Source organism: Siniperca chuatsi, linkage group LG15, assembly GCF_020085105.1.
Source record: "Siniperca chuatsi isolate FFG_IHB_CAS linkage group LG15, ASM2008510v1, whole genome shotgun sequence".
Taxonomy (NCBI): domain Eukaryota; kingdom Metazoa; phylum Chordata; class Actinopteri; order Centrarchiformes; family Sinipercidae; genus Siniperca; species Siniperca chuatsi.
The window spans coordinates 24032272-24055761 of record NC_058056.1 but is presented as its reverse complement, the minus strand read 5'-3'; the positions used below and the strand labels follow the sequence as shown (position 1 = coordinate 24055761).

Below are 23490 nucleotides of genomic sequence, written 5' to 3'. Positions count from 1 at the left end.
AAGGCAACAATACAGTGTATGTTCTGCATTACCAAAGTCAGACTTTCTTTTAATGTCTGCAGATTGAACATTATTACATTATTCACCATCATATTTTTTCTTTTACTGGTTAAGGACTATGTAACTTAAGTTGATGGAACTTGCAAACATGGCAGGAAATGATCAGAAATCTGGATCCAGATATGATGTTTACATGTGCAACACATAACCAGGATACTAACGTCTGTATAAATGCACTCATTATAAAAACACTTGTTTTGGACTACATAACCTTAATACAAACTAGCATTAGTAGAAGCTAGCAGCTGCATGCTAACTCACATCATTTACTTTCCTTGATTACTCGCTAGTTTCCAAGCTAACCGGCTGCTTTTTCAGGTTAATTAAGTTGTTGCCTCTCATGCTACAACTGGTCTGTACTAGAGCAGCTCACAACTTCATTCACAGATTAACAAATTTAAAGATTCACAAATTTTCACTATCAAACGATTCACTTTCATTTATATAATTACCAAACAGACCTAAACCCACCCACATTGCAACCATTTGTTACATTTTTTTTTTAGGTATGTCTAATTTTGTATTTGCAAACTGCCAATTCTTCCGTGGACCTCCATGATGGCCACAGACCTGATTTAGGACGCAAATACAAAACCGCAACAGACAAATGCTCAAAATGAAAGAATATATAAAACCAAAATTAGAATGCAAACAAAGCAATTAATATGCTGAAACTGTTCTGGAGCTAATTAAAACAACAAAAATGGACAAAACTAAACAAAGCAACAGAAATCGAGAAAACAAAACAAACATGAATGCTAGAGTAGTGATGGAGAAAGGAGGCAGTATTTGTGCTGTAAATATCAATGTGAAAAAGTCCAAATGGACAAAAAAACAAAACAAAAAAAAACAGCAATGTGTCATACTAAGTAGAAACATTTTGGTGCTATTAATCAAAATTGTAATTCCTTCAAGGAAAGCAAAATGGATTGTCACTACTGATTTGGCAACACTCACACAAACACACACAAACTGCTGCATGAAGTAAAACAACAATCACACATAAATAATTCAAACTGATAGAAATGGGAAGCCCTGAAGACTTTGAAGATTGGGCTCACCTTGGGCCTTCTGGCCGTGGTCTGAGGAGCAGACGGAGAAGAAAAAGGAGGAGAGGAAGTGGAAAAGGTCAAAGGGCAGCAGAGGAGGGGAGGGAAGGAAACAAACAGCCAGAGTTAGTATTTCAAGGCTCAAAGTTCATATTAATCTGGCAATCACAGACAAAAGGACAAAATGGATGGATGAAACTGATATGACCTGGAACCCTGCTACTTTAACGACAATAAACCAATAAAAGTTTTTCTTTTTTCGCTCTGAAAAGTACCACAATGAATCCATTATCATGTAACATCCCTACAGATCTCTACTCTGTTGTTTTCCTCTCTGATCTCTCTTGTCCTAGCTGGTCTCCAGGGCCTCATCTCTTCCACCCACGTGACCAAAAACCTCAGTAACAACATGGACACCGAGACTGGTACAGCCGCTGTGACCTAAATGGCTGCATTGTGTCTCAGGGGACGGGAGAGAGGGAACCCAATTCTGTTGTACTGCGCTCATACTGTAGACAGCGCTGGGATAATAGCTTGTTATCCTGCTACATCGCGTGTTTCAGACATGCTACACAGCCGGCTGGATGAGTGGATTTTCAGTGAAGTGAAGTGTGCTGAGAGATATTCACACTTATCTCATTTCTAGAGTCTGTCCAGCAGACCTGGGTTACATTATTTTAACTTTGAATGAAACTGCTTGGAGGAGGAGGGATTTGCCATAAAGGACAACAAAGAGCATCCTTTAAAAAGTGGAGACAATGCCACAATTATTCTGAGAAGATCAATATTATACTGTATTTTGTTCTCAAGTAAATATCTGCATCTTTATTTTTGAGTTAACTCATATTCAAAGATGACATAGCTTCTCTGCAAGCTAAGATATTTTTCACAACCTTTAGGCTTATTCCAATTGTACTGACTTCAACATGGACAATAATTCCACGGTATAATGTGTAATTTCTCCAAATTACAATTTAAATTTCTCCAAATTCATAATTAAAAAAATATTATTTTCTGTACAGATCAGACATAAAATCTAGCACAAGGTAAAGGGGGCAGCAAAAAATATTTCGGTTAGTCTTTTATTAAATGTGATGAAAATTCATTTGAATTCGCATTTTCAAAGTTCATTCTTGACCTTGGAAAAAGCACTTGACAGAACGATCTCATCTCACGATCCATTTAGTAGCTGTTCTGGAGCTTTCGGTGATATTGGGGCTGCAACTAATGATTATTTTCATTATCGATTTATCTGCCGATTAGTCCAAGGTAACTTCTTCAAATGTCTTGTTTTGTTTGGACCAACAGTCCAAAAGCCAAAGATATTCAATTTACTCTGATAAAAACTGAGAAAAGCAAAAAAGTCCTCACATATGTCAAGCTGGAATCTGCACATTTTTACTTGAAAAATTACTGAAACGATTCATCAAGTATCAAAAAAGTTGCAGATTAATTTTTTTTCGATCGACTAATCGATTATCCAACTAATCATTGCAGCTCTAGAAATTTTGCTCAGTTGTCATGAATTTGTACTGTAGATGTTCAAATTATCACTATTTTGTTTGATTATTAATAAATATTGGTAATACTTTATTTTACTTCATATCCTAATAATGTCTTAATTATTTCCAAGAAAGTTTCCTGGAAACAACTACTGTAATTTGGTATTAATTATAGGAAATCAGAGGCAAAGGTCTAAAAGAGGTGCTGCCTTTAAACCCAAGTAAATATTTATTCAACATTCATTTATTATTGGAAACGTTGTTCTTCATACAGTATATGTTCAATTGTTTGTTTTCCTCTAGACAAATTGTACATTTTGTTCAGTAAAAGACTCTAGATTATGATAGTTTAGCAGTTAATTGTAATTTATAGTAAGTGCACCAGCTGAACACTGTTTCTGTTTTACTTATGATTAGTGCCAAATTACATGGTTCTCTCCAGGAAACTTACTCGGACATTATCAGGAAACTGTGAGGAATTTATGGACTCGTAAAATAGAGCGTTGCTTAAATATCAATAATCAAATATTTTTTTGAGCAAACTCAATCTGCAGATAGCCATAACAGCTACCAAATGGACATTGAGGTGAGACTGAGTAAATGTTGTTATACTTTGATACTGAGGTGAGTCTTGTACAGTACATAGGCCTTCACTACAAACTAGATACAAGTCTGGTTTCTTAGTTAACAAAACACAACTAACCCAGTTCTGTGCAGACACTTCTATCCTTTCTACATTCATGCAAAATGATCTGAAGTCCTTCACTTCTCTTTCTCTTCTCTTCTACCTTTCACTTTACCTCCTCCTTTGCACACTGACTCTCTGCTTCAGCTTGGGCACGGCCATCGCTTTGGCTAAGTTACCGTTCTTTATTGGATTAGAGCTGGACCATTCAGCAGAAATTAGCCCGAGCTAACAGCTGTACCAAATCAGAGCTGACAGCACTCTTAAGCCATAGTGTCGTGCTGTAGATACAAGAACAGGCTGTACTGAAATCACATCAGCCTGTTTGCTACATCTGCAACCAAGAGTGAAATCATTTGATTCTCCCCTGATGGACAAAAATCATTGACCTCGTAAAACGCTGTGGAAGGCATGACTTCAGCATGCTGAGGCCAAATAAAAATAAAAAAGCTACAGCACACATATATCATGACATTCTGCAAAAAAGGCACTGTGAGTTAGCAAAAATCAATACTGAGGGAAAAATAAACAGAGAAAAAGAGCACAACCAAGCTGCAGGTACACTTATACTGTACTTCCACACTGGGAATATCAATTATCACTTGAGCGAAAAACAAAAGGGCAATTCCCACCAAAACGAAATGAGGAATAACTGAAACTTCCAAGCATGACCTTTACAGCAGCTCTGCCAACAACAAAACAAATGGATGGTGACAACAACAACAACATCCCAACAGAAAAGGACGATCATATGGAGTTTTGTACCTTCCGGGGTGCTGGAGTCTGTCTCATCATATTTGCGAGAGAAGAAGACAAACAACACAGTCACCAAGAAATACACACACACACACACACACACACACAGAAAGGTGATAAAACAGGTAAAGATGCTCGGTCCACGGAGCCCAGGTTTAGGACAGACAGACAGCTGAAGCCGAACAAACAGTCAGACAGGCAGCCACTCAGGCCGGGAAGCTGCAGTGGTGCAAATGGCTGCAGCGATTTTTTCCCAGGCTCCCTCTCCCTGCCTCCGTCCGTCCCTTCCTCCCACTATCGTCCTCCTTTATGTCCTCCTTCTCGGCTTCTCTCATAATCCATTTGCCGGAGCCCTCGGTCAGTGCCTCCCTTTCCTTTCTGCTCCGATTACGACTCTGACATCTTGCTGCCGCGAGCCTCCGACCTGCTACTGTTCACAGGAGACGCCTCGCCTCCCCTAACCTTCCTCTCCTCCCTCCTTCCTCCCCTCCCCTCTGTCTCATATCCCCCCTTTCTCGCTCTGCTTATTGTGATTTGTCAGCCCAGCCAATGCCCTGCTCCCGCATTACATCACTGTGCACCCTCCTCCCTCCCTCCCCAATGCTCGCTGCTGCTCACCACCACCTCTACCACAGAGGAGAGGATGTGAGACAGACGAGGGCGGGGCTATAAACGGAGGTGAGAGGGGAAAATGAGCAGCAACGCAGATGCAAGCCTCTCTTGTCTCCTAGCAACCCTCCTATGGGCTCATTAAAATGAGACAAAAACAATGAGGAAACCTACAGCTGGTCTGTATTACAAATTAAAGACATTTAAGTTGTACCTTTTTACAATGTTATTTGATTTTAAATTTGCTGCCCCTTCCTCCTGGAACAATGCACAGAGGGACAGAGGTGATTCATTTTAGTGAATTCAAATCCATTTGAAATTCATTTTTGTTTGCTTCTAAATGTATTGTTTTTACCCAATTTTGATAGCTTTCGAAAGTCATACCTGTTAATGCATCTTACCTGGTTAATGCTGCCCTCCTGGCCAAGTCTTTCTTAAAAAATATTAACATTATTTTCATATTAAATTTGATTTAATTCTTCACATTAAGTCATTTCATACATTATTTAATGCAGTTGATGTGTACTCATTCATATAGTCATTAAGGGTGAGCAATATGGATAAAATCTTTTACCATGGTATCGATATATATCATAATAAAGTATCCAGAAAGTTTATGAATATCATAACTGGATGGGAAGGTCCAGTGAATTAAATACCTGACAAATCAAGGTACTTCATCACACTGACCATTTAAAGGGGCACTCCTGCAATTTCATATTGCACTTCCATAAAGTTGGGAGACTTACAGGAGAAAGACCAAATCGTTGAAATCTAAGTAGCAAAGGCCAAGATATCCCGACTTTAGTCTCAAGTATAGGTCAAGCCCACCAAAAAACGAGATCCTACATTTCCCATAATGCAACTCAACAGCGTCTTTCATTAGACCATCATTGCCTGGTTAATGCCCACGTCTTTCAGCCTCAAAAATTGTAGTCTTGAAGCCCCTTTAAATCCAATATTGCCATGAAACAGTGCTTGTGGATTTGCAAAATTGCCCACAATGGCCTAATAAAACCATTTAAGAGATCACTATCACGGTATTAACCTGTTAATCACACTGAATTGCCCTTTCATTTTACTTTATTATTCATATATTATACAACTGGAATCACTGAAAAAATCTGCAAGTGGGCAGCAATTCAAAGGTCTGGAACTAGGCTACCACGGATATAAATGTTACTGAAAAATCTCTGATGGGTGACAAAATTTCTATTGTCTCACAGTAAATACCCTCAGATTGCCCATACCCAATATTTATATTTGTTCTATACTGGTTACTTGTTCTAATAGAGGAGAACACAAGGAGAATGAAGTCTTGCAGTATGGGTTAATACGTCCAGGATCATAACAGCCAGAATTAAGACTTGAACAAAACATCAGTCTTGAGCTTTAGCGGTAACACTGATTGTAGAAAAAGGAGTTTTTAGTGTAAAAAAGTGATTTAATAGGACAATTCCTTCCTAAACAGCCCAGAGCCGTTTGAGTAACTATCGTAATATCTTCCTCAGCTCCACTAATCTCCTTCTCTGCACCAACAGCTCAGCAGGAAGAGAGAGGGATGTAAGAGGATTAATTCAACGGGAATACTCTGAGTAGCTGTGAGCTTTAAACCTGAAATACTTTCACATTGTGGGCATGAGAATGGGCAGAAGTAATTTGAGATGAAACTTACTGAGGCTTAGGTTATAGTAAATACAGGCTGTGTAGCGTTTCTTTGTAAGATTATATAATAGTGAGTATTAAGGAATTTAATATAGAAGAAAAGTGTTTATTACGAGAAAAACAGAGTCAGAACTTCAGAGTCCGGGCTGCTGAAGCAGAAAGAAAAACTGTTTATGTGTATCCATTACAGAGCAGCTGAGGGAAATCTGTCCTGTTGAAATATTAAACATCTTTCTCTGTAATCCCTTCACTTTCTCTCCACCAGCGCACAGACTGAGTGCTGCTCTGAGAGGAAATCCAGACAGAAAGTCAGACAGAGAGGATGATGGGATGGGTGGAAATGTATCAAGTTCCTGCTTTCCCAGCACAAACAACGAGGATCGCTGCCTCCAAGGTCGCTACTCTGCAGCCTCCAGCAGGACAAAAGGGGATAAAATTACTGCCCAGGAAGCAGAACCCAACACGCTCGGCTTGTACTGCCTGGGCAAAAACGATGACTGTTACTTCACATACTTGAAGAACCTTGAGAAAGACGTGATACTCAAGGTACTCTGGTGTCAGACTGAAGAAGTTTATCACACAGGACAGCAGTACAAGCAAATATAAGTAATTTCCACTGGGGACGAGGAGGACGTGTCCCCCTCACTTTTTAAAATCTTATTTTTGTCAAGAAAGCATACAATGTCATCATATTTATAGCTTAATTAATACTTTGCAGCACAAAAAGCAGCTGAGGATTTGACCAGATAATTTAACTTTTTAGAAATCCCATCATCCTCTCTGTCTGCCTGTCCCATTTTTCAAGTTTCAGTTAGTGATTTATTCACTAAAATCTCCATAAACAGTGTCCTCTTACTGTCCATTCACCACAATCCAGTTGAGAAAAGTTGAGAAAAATGTTGATACTGTATGCTCAGCTGAGTCACCTTCAATTAAAGTCTGTAGAGAGACATTTTTCGTACTGGGTTTCCCCTCTCAGGCGTTATAAAGGTAGTCCTGAGGTTTAGGGGATATGCAGTCTGAAAGAAAGGCTGAGGAAAGGCACTGACTCTTCCTGTGCATGGTCTTCAGGTAAAAAAACAAACAAACAGGTTTTTATTTACTGTTAAAGGAATAGTATGACATTTTTGGAATTGCTGAGAGTTAGATAAGAAGATCAGTACCACTCTCAGTTCTGTGTAAAAAACAATAATTCAGTGTTTTACTGGGGGTTATGTGCTGGACTACTTCTTGGTTAAACAAACAAGATGTAAGGTGTTGATTAGTGAGGTGCACGTAGGTGGATTTTGTTAACTTTGGACAAAGCCAGGCTAGCTGTTTCATGAGACACGAGAGAGGATTAAATCTTCTCATCTAACTCTCGGCAAGAAAGCGAATAAGCGTGCTTCCAAAAATATCTAAATATTCCTTTAATATTCTCCTAAAAACTCACTGAAATTGAACATCAATCAAAGACAGAATAATAAAGCCCTGTGCCCTTTGTAGCAATGTTATAGAGATATTATTATAAAAAGCACAATAACCAACTTCATCATAAACTGTTATTTGCTAGTTAGATTTTTATTTATGTATTACTGGTTGAAGAACCTCTAACTTTGTTGTGTGTCCTCACTTCTGAAACCAAACCTGCTGTAAGCCCTTGGTTTTCTGGATCTGTCCACTGAGTCTACATGTAGTAAACACGTCTGTGGCTACTTGCAAATCAAAACAAAACAAACTGCTGCCGATTGTGACGCTAGTTGAGGATTTGGCAAACAAATTAAACGGACTGCCAGATATTTAAAAATGTTCAAACACACATTTAAACAGGAACATAAGTTAATTAAATCTTTAGGGAACAGAGTTAAATAGAAGTGATAATGAGGTCCCACAGTATTCATTTGGCTTTAAGTATGATTCATTGTATGTTGTTTGGAGCCCCAAAGTCATTATTATGAAGTGTTATTGACGACAACTCCACTGTCATAAAAAGTGACATTGTGATTCTCTATAATGGCAACAAAATGATTTCCAATAAAACTCTAATTACTATGAAAATAAGAATGCTAACATTTCATAGTAATGAGTTAAGTATTGGTTCTTTTACACATTTTATTCTATTTATTTATCTATATTTATGAAAACCTTGTGCCTCCATAGAAACAGACGGCATGTCCCTGTTCTTTAGAGGCTAAACTTAAAGACTGGATACTGAATTGTTGTTTTTTTTGGTCCTACGACCTTCAGCTGGAGGACAAGTAGGTATCGACTTAGTTTTCACTTTGGGGTGAACTATTTTCCTGCATGTTCTGAAACTCTGACATTTAATACCCAACATCCCTCAGTTAGATCTGGACTCCTAAGACTAAACTGAGCTCCTGATGTTGAAAGTCAGTCTGCTGAGGAGGAATAGCAGAGCAGGAGACGATAAAATAGAACCGAGCTGACAGGAAAACCATTCTCTGCAGGTCTGTTCTCTGCAGGCGGGAGGGCGGCTGATTTCACCTCGGTCACAGTCTGACATTTTCAAGACAGCGCAGCAGAGGAACGTCTGCATGTATGACTCAGCCGAGGATGATTGTTAAAGAGCACTGGACTGTCAGCATGAGCCTTGTGATGAATCCCCGGGTGGCACAACATAAAATGTTAAAGTCACAATATATTATATCATATTGTGTCATTATATCTTTATGGTGTCTTGTTCGATGTATGTTCAGCTGAAACAAGATATTGTGACTGGACTTAAAATACTTGTTGGGGGCTGATCGCAAGTGAGGTGGACCCCAGCAAAGAAGAAAAATAATTCAAAAAGACTGAAAAATTGGCTCATATTCTGTCAGAAATATGAGATTCTCCAAAATGAATAAACTCTCAGGGACAAAAATAAAAAAAAAACAAGGATTTATGGGGTAAACACCCCAAACTCCACTGCTCTACTATGTTGCCAGATCCGTTAATTCTTTATGTTCTTCTTTGATAGTTAAAACTTCTCATCTTTTACCAAAATTCATGAAAAAGTACCCAGATAGAGCAGAAAGGTTTAAACTGTGTTTATCCATTTTATGTCCCTATCAACCGAAACGGTTTTGTACAATAATTTTTCTAAAATCAAAATTTCAACAGTTTTTTAACAGCTAAAATAACCAAAGATACATTCTTAGTTTTAATTTTTAATACAAAATAAAAATGCTGAGCCTTACTGACAGTAGACAGTAGAGAGAAAGAGGGATATGATGGGACAAAGGCCCCAAACTTGGGCTGCAGATAACAATTGTTTTTATCATCAATGAATCTGTTGATTTTTACGATTAACTGATTGATCTTTTAGTCTATAAATAAAACAAAAAGGTGACGTCTTAACTCCAAACCAAAAACCAAAGATATTCAACTTACTATGATATTAAACAGAGAAAAGTAGCAAATCCTCACGTTAAGAGGCAGGAAATAGGGAATGTTTTGCATTTTTGCTTAGCCTAAGCAATCAATTGCTTGTCAAAATTGATGACGATTAAATTTCTGATCTTAAATGACTAATCATTCAGCCCCAAAGCAGCCTGGTTGATTTCACATGCGTCTAAGACCGCTATTACACCAGTGCATCATTTTACTTTTACAGATGTGGCATCGCAGCAGCAACCGGTGGTAAGTGGCAACCAACAAGTCTAAAAAATGAAGTGCCTTCAGCTGTAGTTTCTGGCCTATTAATAAAATCTCCCAAAACCTCCGAAAGTCCCCTCAGAAACTCATCGTGCCTTCACAGACACTAAAAGTTAAAGTTAAATGTTCTCTAGAGCTTAGCGCTGAATATTATAAGAGCACCTGACTGATTCTCTCAAAACCTGATGATTGGATGGAACTTGTGTTTTCTTCTACTGATACACCAAGAAATAACCACTAAAACAACAGTTTTCCTAGAGGTTCTTGGGACTTTGATAATAAAATAAATAAAAGGATAATAATAATAATAATAATAATAATAATAATAATAGGATAATATATTAAAAGTATATTCCTGGCAATGATCTGCTCTATAGGAAAAGTGCAATGAGATAACTTCTGTTATGAACTGGCGTTATATAAATAAAATTTAATTGAATTTCACTGTGACTTCAACATGCTTTAAAATGCACAAAAAGCAGACAAACACAGATGCAACAAACCACACACACCATGTGCCACAGAGCTGAACCGATGCACACAGACCAGAGCAGACAGCACGGTGGGGTGACAGGTGTCAGGTGACAGGAAGTGGGCGTGACACAGGTGCCACCTCTTGCCCTTTTCACTAGCTTCCACTCACTCCCGCATAAACACAGAGCAGTTCGGTAACAAGATCACAGATGGCGGTGTGGTGAGCTGAGAGGAATCATGGGTAAATGAGGGATGAGGCCCTGTTGCCATGCAGCAGCGAGGCCAGTCAGAGTCACAGTCACCACGGTTACTACAGTCATCATCATAACATTACCACTGTACCGAGGTTAGAGAAACATGCACCACCTTTTTGGGCTTCAATCCTCGCTGCGTGGTCGAAGGAAAGAAGGGAAGGAAGTGAGGAAGGAGAGGAGGGAAGGAAGGGAGGGAGGGTGAAGGTTAAAGGTCAAGAGTTTGTCAGAGGCATGCTGGGGGTGACGGGGACTGTAGTGAGTCGGTGCTCTTCGTTGGTGCATCAAATATAGAGTACACATATTTTCGCAAACACACCTTCACACACTTCTCTTTCACACACAGATACACACACACACACGTCTTCATTCAGTTCATTTTCACACGAACTGCACACGAACTGCACATAAAAAAATCCCATTAAAAATGTGTCAAACATGACTTTCTCTCTGTACAGTGATTAATCAAGAATGTATGATATGACTCACATTCTTATGCATTTATTGCATAGATTGTTTTCAACACATTTAGTGTGTTTAGCTCAGTGAAATAAAAATATTTGTCCAATTGGTTTTTCACACAGCGACTACTTTTGTGTTTTTTTTACAGGACAAACTGTGAAATAAAAATGGGAACCAAGAGCTCTTATAATAAAACATATTGAGCCCTTGTGTACAATGACACATTTGATGAGGAGAGAAGATAATGCAGGTTAATTACTGTTATTTAATGCAGCTGCACAGATCTGATTTGGCAAATAAAACATATTGTAATTTTAATATCTCTGTTTTTAAACATGACCTTGTCCTTTTGGCCGGGTGTCTCTCTCTCTTTCTCTGTGTTTCTCTTGATAAATGAGACTCAATGAGACTTTTACCGCGTTAAAAAATGGAACAAAATACTACACGTCACTACCTCTGGGTTAAAAAAAATTAACTGATGGTTCTGTGAAACATCTAGCAAATGTCAGTTGTAACATTATGAAGGTGTTGACATTTAAACCTGAATCCAATAAGACCTGATTGGATGTGATAAGTTTCAGGAAGGCAGAATAAAAAATTTTGACTGAGATTTGAGTCAGGAAAGCATTGAAAATAAAGTTGAAAAGTAACACTTGCAAATTATCAACCATTTGGGATTACAGTATATTAAAATCTAAGGAGAATTCAAGTCTGGCTGTTAAACTCCACATTTTGTATTTCTAACGCATAAAATTTAGGTCAGAAAAATTGTTCATAAAAAGTGAATAAATTATAGTGTTTGGAGCCGGAAAATATCTGTTGTCTGTTGTAGGTGAGCATTTAATCAGCATGTAAAATCCAAAGAAGCATCCTCCAGGTTTACTTTTGGTCCTCTATCCTGCAAAAACTCACTTTGCTTTGATTATAAAATGCACATCTTTTGTTAAACATGGTGCAGTTCAGGGTTGAATCAAACTCAAGGTCACCAGGATATTTCAGGCCTCAGAAGAAAAATCATGGCTGCTGTGACTCAGCATAAAATTTCTTCTAAGATTTCCTCTAATAGTGACACAAATCTAAAAAACTATTTACATTCATACCCCTGAATATAACTTTGGTAATTGGTGTAATGTATTATTAGTATCAAGTAACTACTCTTATGTGATTCTTTAAGACTTCTGTTATCACTGGTATCATCTATTTTCCGGACATTATGGCTCTGACTCATGCGATGCTGTTAATCTAACAGCATATTTCACTGTTTAATATACTGCAAACTGATTTGGAAAGTGCCGTCAGCTGAATCTCTGAAATCTAAAATCTAAAGTTAATTGAAACATTTAAAATGTAGCTTTCAATTTTCAAGAGTTGAGAATTTTTCAGCTGTTACGGTGCAACAGGATGGGTTGTTTTCATCCCATGCTTTGACTGTACACCTGTTCGACCTGTGAGCACAACAGCAAAACTGCTAAATCTAATTCTTGGGAATTATATTTTTGAAATCTTTGTCCATAAAAGAATTCACTTGTGGAACCAGATCCATAGAGCAATAATAAAGGCTTCCTATATTATTTTAATTTAAAAAGGTTATACTGATCTCAGGGGAGCTCTTCTATTTGTTTCACTTAATAATAAATAATCTGTTGATGTATCACAGTACCCAACTAGTGTTTTTAAGTAAACATCACCCCCTACTGGTCAGATATGAAAACAGCTTTCAGCTCTGGATTTAAGAAGATCTGATTTGGTTTAACACAGTTTGTCTTATTTGGTAAGCGCACAATTTCAGGGATTATTTAAAAGAAAAAAATATTTATCTTTATAAACTGTTTCCATAAATTTGAAATCTGTATTTTAATTATGGAGGACGACAATGTGTAATCATGAACAAAGATTCTTCCAGATTCTTCTGCATCCTTTTACAGGCATGTATAAAAGAAGAATTAATTGCATTCATCATTTGTAATATTTATTTATATATGTATATTACTCCTTTGTACTGTAAATTACTACTTCTTAGTTGCATATTGTCAGTGTGTCACAGAGAAAAACTACTGTACATTTAATGCACTGAGAGATTTTCACTAGCTCTCTTTTAGGCTGAATTATAACATGCTATTGAGCAAAAGAAAAGCACTTTATCATAAAAATGCTAAAAATAAATGTCAATATACTCATTGAAGAGCTACCAAGCATCTTCTCACACAGTTACTAACAACAAAAGAACCAGGATAAAACAACAGAGCAGGTCATTCTTTCCTCCAACAGTCAACAGGAACATACAGGATTTACCTTAGATGACATAGAGTTTATGTGTCTGTGTGTGTGTGTGTGTGTGTGTGTGTGTGTGTGTGTGTGTGTGTGTGTGTGTGTGTGTGTGTATAAAAGGTCCAGGTGTGCGCTGCAATATCTGCTGCTGATTTCCTGCAGGGGAACTTTGCGTCACAGTGCAGCGCTATCTGACTCACCAGTTTAGTGGACTTGGGCGTCTCCAGGATCTCTGAGGAGATTAAAAAAAAACAAAAGAAACAAAGAAAGTGAGAAGAGGACTTTCCTGTTATCATCAATGTTTATCACATTTCACAAGGTATAAAGTCCCACAAAGATCCTGATGCAAGTCAACATGATTTATTGTCTTTTAACCAGATGGTCAACACTGATAAAGGACTGTTAGAGACACGGTCAGCTGTGGAAAACTGCGTCAACTGTCCTGCTGAAACACCTGTCTTAAATTAATCTCTCTGTGTCCATTTTCTCCCTTCAGATGATCCCGGAGGAAAGTAACTGTTACTTGTATGTTGGTGATTTCAGTATACACAGCCCCTTTCAGACATGCACCCATTTACGTTAATCTGATGGCAATTTAACATGTTGGTCTCATGTCTGAATAAGCACCAAGGTCACTTTTACATAAAACTCACGACAACAATCTTATCAGGTCAGACTAACATTTCTGTATCATTTTCAACACGTCTGAATTGAATGCTGTCAGATTAATATAAAGACTGCGGCGGCAAAAGGTTAAACATGCAGAGAGAAAGAGAAATCTGAATCTTGTACCATTTTATAAAGATCACTGTAATAAATCTATTATCTTCATCTCTTATGCACAAAAAAAAAATCAAATTTGTTTAATTAACCAGGAAACACTGTGAAAGATCTAAGTTGTTGAGGAGATTCTTCTTTTATCAGATCAGTCTAAACAAACTATATTTCTCGACAGGAACAGAAGAAGTTATTTAAAAAAACCTCAGACCAGCACTCCCTCTCTATATTTTCAATTTTTATTCATGCCAACTACAGATGAATAAATGAATATCGAGCATGACATTTTACATACAGCATGTGAGCTAATAGAAGATAGAGTAGAAATAGAGTTGCAACTTATCGTCCTGCCATTCAATGCTTGTGCATGTTGGAATTTGCTCTCTAATAACTTAAATGATGAAACTGGTGCAAGAATGCATCAGTGGATTAGTGTGAAAAGTGGAAAGCATCACTCGTATTCATGATGGTCTTTAATTTAGGCTTCTACAAGCAAAATAAGTTTTAAAAAACATTAGGATTGCAGCCTGTGAGAAAACAGTGTTCATCCTCGCTATTATAATATTTTTATTTCTGCTCCCTCACGTGCACCAGGTGCCAAATATCGCGTGAGCATTGTGGCTCTTTGCATAAATGTCATGTCATGTCTGAATGAAGCTGTAAGGAACATTAACGTAAAAGCCATCTATGTCTGAATGACAAAAGGCCATCACTTTAACTGATAGATGAAGTCAGCATTTGTACATAATCCATGTCTGAAAAGGGCTTTAGCTTACTATGCCATCCTAAGTTGCTCTGGAGACGAGCATCAACTACATTTCTTCAACTGTAAACATTCAATTAAATTCTGTTGTTACTTTAATCTGAAGAAACATGTCATTGTCATGTAATACATCTGAATCAACTACTGAGTCTCACTTAGGTTGCCTGTTCTTGAAACATCAACTTTGCCCAATAAAGTCCCTGGTGTGTCAGCACTTTAACTACCTCTCTCTGCACCAGGAAGTGAACGTTACTAAACCGAATACAATGCACCAACCCACCACCCCCTATTTGATGTAGCAGCACTGAGGTGTAACCATGGAAACAGAGAGCAACTCCATCCTTGTGATGATAAAACATATTGGTGACCAGATGTGGAAAACATTTCTGTTCTCGTGTTGAAACCAGAGAGAGGAAAATAATTCAGTGTTACCATTTATCTACTTCTAAACTGATGGTAAATTTAAATCTCCCATAAAATTGATCAAGTAGAAAATTAGTGATTTTATATACAGTAAGAGTTTGTTATCGTACTTAAACTTATCATCTTTAATCGTTACAAACTTAAACTTCATTCTTGACCTTGGACACAGCAGTTGACAAAAAAACCTCACCAGAAGGTCCATTAGTAGCTGTTCTGGAGCTTTCGATTCCTGTAATATTCCTCAGCAGATGAAATAACGATGGTGATACAAACAAAAGCACCAGAACATCTACTAACGGCCCTTTCGTGAGATTGTTTTGTCAACTGGTATTAAATTAATTTCTCATGATTACTGTGACTTTAATTTTGTCCTGTAGCCCTTGTTGAAAGTGAATTATATTGTTGATAGCTCGCAACTGTTCTCAAAACAGCACAAATACCTTGCTTGATTTTCACAATGATTTTGTCTCTCATCTCTTTTCCAAAAAGAGAGACAAATGTGTCAACACTAAACAACGCCTGTTTACTCTGACGAGTAAAAAAGAAGATGTCAACAGAAAGCCAGATGACGCCAGCTGGTAGACACTTCAGCCCCAAGAGCTTTACTGGAGTGGAGTGCACACAGAGGGATTCAAACCCACAACCTTGGCAGTGTTGGTCCCACACTGTGCTTGATCATTGACTCATGACCAAAATGCAGTGTCCATGTAATTAGATATTTACTGAAGCACATTCATATTTTAGGCCATAAGCAGAAACTCTAAACCACAGTGACTTACAGTGGCTAAGCATGTGGGGTTACACTGCCTTGCTTAAGGGCACTTATACACTGATACACAAATGCAGAGATGGCTGAAGTGGTGATAAGTCCCATCTCATAGAAAAATGACCTGCTAACTGACAAATAAAGTCGAAGAGGCTTGTCAGATGCAAAAATTAGCTTTTTATTCCATGCACAAACGGTGACACAAGGTGAAAAAATATGACCAAAAAAGTGTTTTTTTTCGTTCAAAGGAGCATGGTCAGCACAACTTACAGACCACGTAATTCTAGAGATATGAATAGGCTATTAGAAAAACAGCCACTCAGGAGAAAGGAGGTATGATGCAGAAGGTGTTCTGCATCACCAGCTACTGGATGGGACCGTTTATTTTGGTTAAAAGCTCCCGACACTATTTATTGAAAAGCCTGGATTCAAGAGCGTAAACCCTTTCACAACTGTGGTGATAAAACCTGTAATCTGTCAGTTACAAAGAGGTGTTTGCTGACTGCCCTGCATCAGCTGATAATGTTTTTATTAAAGTCACAAAAAAGGTGATTTGTTTACCTGCGTGCTCTCACATTGCAGGAGATTTCATATTTAGATTTTTTTTCCTTTGCTTTCAAATACCACTGCATGTTTAATGTTCTGAGCAGAGACATTCCCTAGACAACTTCCATTTCAGAAAGGTCAGGATCGACGTGATTGCACTTTGTTTGAGTAAATTGCCTTTTTTTTTGTTTACTGGCAAAACACCTACAGAATACTGAAAACTATGGATGAATGATGACCAAGGACAAAACCACAAACCGTAACCATCTGAATGTGTGTGTCTTTACCTCGTTTGGGAACCTTGCCGGTGCCGGGCTCAGGTGTCTCTGGAGACGTCGTGTCCGCCCCATCATCAACCAGCTGGATCTGAGACAGAGACACAAGAGACAGAAAGAAAGACAGCAAGAAACAGTTAATCATGTCTTTTACTGCAAACTATCTTATTCATCAGCAGAGCTGACAGAGAGGGAGCAACAGATGTTAAAGGGTAGCCACAAAAAACAAATTGGCTTGTTTATTGATGTTCATTCAAATATAGCAGTAGTAATTGTTCCATCTCCATAGCAACCTTTTTAACAACAGTGCAGAGACAGTCAGGGTCAGACAGTATTTTAAGCCAAGTGGGAGACATAATGAAGAGGATTAGTAATACAACACCTAATCGATTCTGAAGCTGACCCATGTGTGTGTGTCTGTACCTGTACTACCGGGTCACAGGTAGCAAGTATTTACTCACTCAGCAAAGTGGGCCTCGTGCAAGAACCACTCGAACAAACAGACTCAAGTGAAAATTATTTAAGATGATTTACAACCTGTTGCATTCACCAGTTTTCTCGTATTAAGAATTTTCTCTTCGGTACAAACGAAATTCAAGAGTGGTCCAGACCTGTCGTACAACATGTACAGATAGTCTGCCTTTCTTCACAGCAGAAAAAACACTAGTTTGAACTAAGGATTCTGAATAAATCTATAAAATAAGATAACGAAATAAAAATAAAAATGAAAAACGAACACAAGTTCATATAAAATTAATATTCTGCTCCTCGATCTGCATCATGGCTTGCCAATTTACTGAGAGGTTTAACAACTTTTTCTGGCATGAAAACATCTACAATGTATTTATTGCTGGGAATATTCTCACACTCCAACAGCTTCCTCAGGGTCTTTATCCAGATCGCTGTGCAACTCCGGGGTAACATCCTCTGCTGCACTCAACATCGTAACATCACATGTAATGGATTATATTCTCTTTCTCCGTGACTGTCACATTTACTTGACTGCCTCTCATTTTAGTCATGGACTGCTTTGCTTTAAGACATTTTCTGCATCTAACTTCATGTCAGACCATTCCTACTTTATTCTTGTCACAGTTCTGTGATAACACAGCATTTACAGCTGTAGTAATATTTTTAAATTGTTTCTGGTCCCCTGTTACCACCACTGATACTGCTACATTTGTTCTGTTTTCATCTGCTGATTTCTGATGTCCTTCTTTTTTCCTCTGACATTTTTGCAAATGAAACTTGCCCACAAATGAAACGAAGCAGGCAGCCTTACATAGCGATTTGGGAGTGTTGATTATGCAAGTGGTCCAATTTCACAAAAACACACCTGCTCATCTACAAGTGGCATTCAACAAGTTGTTCAACGAACAAAACACTTGTATGAGCAAACCTCACAGAAAAAAAAGTACAAGAGGTTTAGGATTAAGAAATGTTCTTGCATGAGGCCAAATGTGTCTAAGAAGTTTAAAATGTGCCTTGTGGAGATTTTGTCCCCATGTTGTTTGTCTCGTGCATGCACACGAGGACACATGTGCACATGGGTGACGCAATACACTGATTGACAGGTGATGGTAATGCCAAGAAACACTGCAATGTGCCAGCAAAGACAGAGAAGAAGAAGAAGAAGACTGCTAGCTAGTAAACATGGATGTAAACAATGCAGATTTAAAATACTTTAAAAAAAATCAGCTTTGTAAATGTTTTATGAGGAAGGAAATGCATTCAGCATGTTTGTTAGACCTCAAGGATGCACACAATGCATTTTGGTGAGTAACACTGAATGTTTGTTTACAAGAAAACTCCACAAGGGACCATTAACTCTAATGTCTGTGCACTGAATGTGTGTTTACTGTTTTTACATGTGGAGTGCTTTACACCAAAATGAGATATCTACCATTTCAAAAAATGAAAACCTACCACAATGAGAAAACAACAGGAGTCCATTAAATGCCCAGGAAATTTAAGCTGTGACAAAAAAGCAACTCTGATATTTCACCAATTTTTCTTTAATTTTCCCTTGGGGTGTATTTGACTGTTCCCTCCAGGCCACCATAGGTAATCTATGGTCACTGTAACATGCAGAGTGACTTTGCAGTATTTTTCTGGGAGAAAAAACGAGCTGTTTTTGATCAGAAAACAACCAAGCTCGTAGCCTGAAGCAGTAGAAAAATGCTGGCACCCTTCAGACAGCAGAGGAAAATATCAGCCCCCACACAAGCCCACTGCGTCAAATAAAAAGAAAAACTAAATCTCAAACATCTTACAAAATGAGAATCTAAACAATAGATAGATGAGGGGTGTACTGGTAGGTTACTAGAGGGTGGAGAAAATGGCATCATCCTCTGCTTTAGGTTTCTAGCACTGGACATCAAGCATTTAGGAAAGTATATCTGATTTACTAAATATTTCTATAGTTACCTGTGATTGTCTCACAAATATCCCACGATTCTCCGCGCAGGTGAAGTAGCGCTTGCCCTGCACAGTGCCGTCGTTCTTGCCCTTGGCCTCATCCAGGATGACTCCCACCCATTTTCCGGAGGCAAAGAGCGTGTTGCCAATGTAGGCCACCGTGCCGCGCTGCCCCTTCCCAATCACCTCCACCAGGGAGCCCACTTTGACGGGCCGCCCGCCCCCGTCCGAGCTCATCCTGCTGCTGCCGCTGCTGTAGGTCTGGGTGGGACGAAGAAACACACAGAGGACTAGACTGTTAAAACAGGAATGTTCACATCAACACTGTTGAAGGTAATCTCATTTGTACATTTAAAGGGGGCACTCCACTATACATACATATCTCTATCTAGTTGTCTTCTGTGGCTCTGGAGAAGCTTCGTCTGAGAATCTGAGGAAATAACCCTGATGATGTCATAGTGATGTCATCAGGGTTGTCTCACCTTAGGCTTGGTGACAACAAATTTACAGAAAGCCTGTGCTACAAACTGGAGAAGGGGAGTGAAAAAGATGTGGGTGTTTACCAGACAGTCTAACGAAAGACACTATCAAGTTGTATTGTGGATCTAGTGATTTCGAAGCTTGATGAATACTAGGGATTAAAAGTAGCAGCACCTTTCTTTTTTCTTTTTTATCTGTGTCACAAGTTCCCCAACTTTATGGAAGTGAATTAAGATGGCCTCCAAAGAATGCTTGATGTTTATGAGGATTTAGAGGACCATCCTATCACAACTAGGGCCGCACAGTTAATCAAAATATTGTCAAAATCGCAATATGGCTAAGTGCAAATCGCAGAAGCTGCAATGTTTTGATAAATGGTCAAATGTGTGACCAAACAGCATTATAATGAAGTACTGTAGTGCTGCAGAGATGCCCTGGCCTACAAATCTTGTTCTCCAGATGTAAGAAAACATGACAGACCCCAACAAATGTCACATCATCATGATTTTAATAGTTTTTGCAGTGAAAATGCATTCGTAGTATCTATCTATCTAAATAATAACAATATGATTTTTTTACCATATCGTGCAGCCCCAATCACAACTAAGTACATATCTAACCTTTCCTATCCAGTGCGTTCTTTTGTTTCATGTTACTGTTACGATCCAAGCTGCCTGGTGCTTATGAGTTCTGCTTTCTTTTGTGGTCTGATCAGTGCGCAAACGTATCTTTGCATTTACTAAACTTCTAATGAGACACTCTGCATTTACACTTATTGTTTTTGTGTCTCCAAATGCATCACTGGCTGCTCGCCGGAAATAGTTTGGGTCAATCAGATTATAACTTGTCCAAAGCACATTTCTAGGTGTAAATATGCTGTGCTTGAAACTTGGCCTTGGTTTAGCAAACCTGCCTTCCATTAGTTGTTATAAAAATTTCCAAACCGAAGTCTAACTTGAGTTTAAACTATCTGCATGAATAGATGCCCTTTAAAGTGGCATACACATGTTTTATTAGCATTGCTAATATATTTTATTGATAAAGTTTACCATATGGATTGTACATATTGTAAATGTTAACAGCTTATAAAACATTTTTGGTGTTCAATTTCTCTTAAAGCATTATCTAATTCCAATCCGATCATCCAAGAGTTATTTGAGTTATTGTCACCTTCATCACAACTTTACAGTAACCACCTTCTAACATGATAAATAAGGATTAGAGCAAAAGGAGAACCTTTCATGAACTGGCTACAAGTTCAATCACTGCTTTATTAGATAAACCCTTGACGTGGAGTAGCAAAACCCACATTTCTCTGCATGACTCTGTTTGAGAGTAGGCTACGGTACATACATTGACTACAGTGCAAAGCATCACATACTGAAGGTGTTCAGTGGACATTTGCATTAAAGAGGTCTTTTACAGGACCATTTTAGCACACAAAGGTTTGCTGCGGAGAGAAAAGATAGAACAAAAAGTTTTAGTGTCATTCTGACCCACTGAGCTGTGCAGGACCACACAAAAAGTCAAAGCAAAGCCTTGTCCTGCACTCTCTAAATGTCAATGCATGCTAATTGCTAAAACAGCACTCTTGCTTTCTAGCTGAGGAGCCCAGTTTTTTGTGATAATTCCATGGCAACAATCAACTGAGATTTCATAAAGCAGTTCTGATGTGTGGAGAACAAATCGCACAGTAAAATGTTTAAACAGGGGCAAATTTACTCGAGCTGCAATATTTTGTAATCAAATAATCCTGCATAACCCAATTTACAGTGTGATGTCCTAGAACTGATGGTGACTCAGCAGAAGAGCAGAGAGAGGAGCAGATATTATTACACTGTGAGAGAACATGCTCTCACTCTCCTTGAGCTTACTTTAAAACACACTGTCTATGTGCTGCTGTTTAACTTAAACAACCTCCGCAGGACAGTGAACCCCAACAGACAGACAGCAGCAACATGAAGACATTTTAAAAATATTAAGTATCATACGCTAATCTGTCCCATCCACTGCAGGTTTCTGTGGACATGTTAGACTCTTCTTGTTGTATGATCCAAGCAATTTTAAGTCTGACACTACTTTTAGTCTCCAATGCTAAACTTGTTGACAACTTATTAATATACCTTTTACTAACTCTCAAAACTCTCAATAAATATCAAACGAAAGCTTCAATAACTAATTTTGTTCGTATTAATAACAAGTTCCTTGGAATTCCTTGGATTTTTGAGGCTAATACTGATATTGATAGTTGATGGTTTTAAAAATCAAACAACTTATCGGCCAATATAAATTTTTTGCATAAACACATAATAAAAACAAACACGTTTGTTAAGGACCCCTTGAATTTGGTTTTTAAAGAATTTAAAACATTTTACAGTTAATATGCTTAAAGAAGATATTCGCACATCCAACTAGCTTCGATGCAGGTGCGTAGGAAAATATAACTTCCGTCTTAATAAAAACGAAAGAAAATCCCGCACTTTGCTCTTGCTCAGCATCACTATTTATTAATCATACTAACGTTTCGGTCCCTCTGGACCTTCGTCAAGAATGTTTTAAACAATTTTACAAACATTGATCTGAAATAGGTAATGCTCCACCCACTCTGTGTACACAGATGTGGGATGCAAGGCCGATGTTTTCATTCATCAGATATGTAATTTGTGTAAATATTTCTGTAAATAGACTTGTTTTTGGCTCGGAGAGTTTCATGTATTTCTGTTCTTATTTTGGTTGCATATGATATGACATATTGCACATTTGTGGCTGTAAATAATTGAGAGACATTCCCACTGGAGAATAATTGTCCCACACCTGTGTACACAGAGTAGGCGGAGCATTACCTATTTCAGATCAATGTTTGTTGACGAAGGTCCAGAGGGACCGAAACGGTAGTATGATTAATAAATAGTGATGCTGAGCAAGAACATTTTACAGCTGAAAAATGAACTTGTCAGTGCTCTCTGGCAGACAAAGTATGTCACTAGTGTGACACTGTTTCTAAAATACGTAAAACATATCTTTTACTTTTCTCTGTTGCAATTTCTTGTTACTTATTGGCCGCCATATACACAAATATATCTGCAATAAGCTAATATCGGTCAATTTATCGGCTCAGTGAATTTTTCAGTCTAGCTCCAATGACCATATAATCAAAAGTTGATAAACAAGAATACTTAATTATCGCCCAGCCTTAAACAGGTTCAACCCCTGGCAGCGGTACTTCCTGTTCGGTCATGTGTTGCAATGAACACAACACTGTTCACACTTCGGGGGGAAGCCAGTGAGGGATCATATTTTTGTCCTCCTTGACCTGCTGCTGTCTACTCCCTTTTCAGGCCAACGGTGGAGACAGCAGTGACATGGAAAGCAATACAAGGGGGCCGGCCATTCAAAGTTGGAAAGAAGAAGAGGTAAAAAAAAAACCAAACACATCAATATGTAATATCTGGTTAAACCGCATACCTACAGGCCTTAACAGTCAGCCATCCATATTGCACAAGGTGGAGGCATTACATCTAAGCAAAGTATAGGCTGGAATGTGGTAATATAAAGACTGTTTTGTTAGACATAAGCTCAAAGATGGTGTCACGCCTTAAGAGGCATTTTGAACAATTTATATTTC

The 23490-nt window shown here is 38.2% G+C and overlaps 1 protein-coding gene across 12 annotated transcripts in view; it reads right to left on the bottom strand.

Annotated features, from left to right (window-relative positions):
* dctn1b (dynactin 1b) overlaps nucleotides 1-23490 on the bottom strand; it is a 51523-nt gene that overhangs the window by 21911 nt on the left and 6122 nt on the right. For 7 of the 12 annotated variants that reach the window (XM_044166848.1, XM_044166841.1, XM_044166849.1 and 4 more), the window contains exons 2-7: nucleotides 19395-19646; nucleotides 16980-17058; nucleotides 13618-13649; nucleotides 10779-10823; nucleotides 4062-4079; nucleotides 1122-1142 (exon numbers count right to left, since the gene is read on the bottom strand). In XM_044166848.1, the coding sequence (XP_044022783.1) occupies nucleotides 1122-1142; nucleotides 4062-4079; nucleotides 10779-10823; nucleotides 13618-13649; nucleotides 16980-17058; nucleotides 19395-19622 (423 nt within the window). In that variant the 5' untranslated portion in view covers nucleotides 19623-19646. The remainder of the gene's footprint in view (nucleotides 1-1121; nucleotides 1143-4061; nucleotides 4080-10778; nucleotides 10824-13617; nucleotides 13650-16979; nucleotides 17059-19394; nucleotides 19647-23490) is intronic. The other 5 variants (XM_044166846.1, XM_044166844.1, XM_044166847.1 and 2 more) reach the window with 5 other exon arrangements.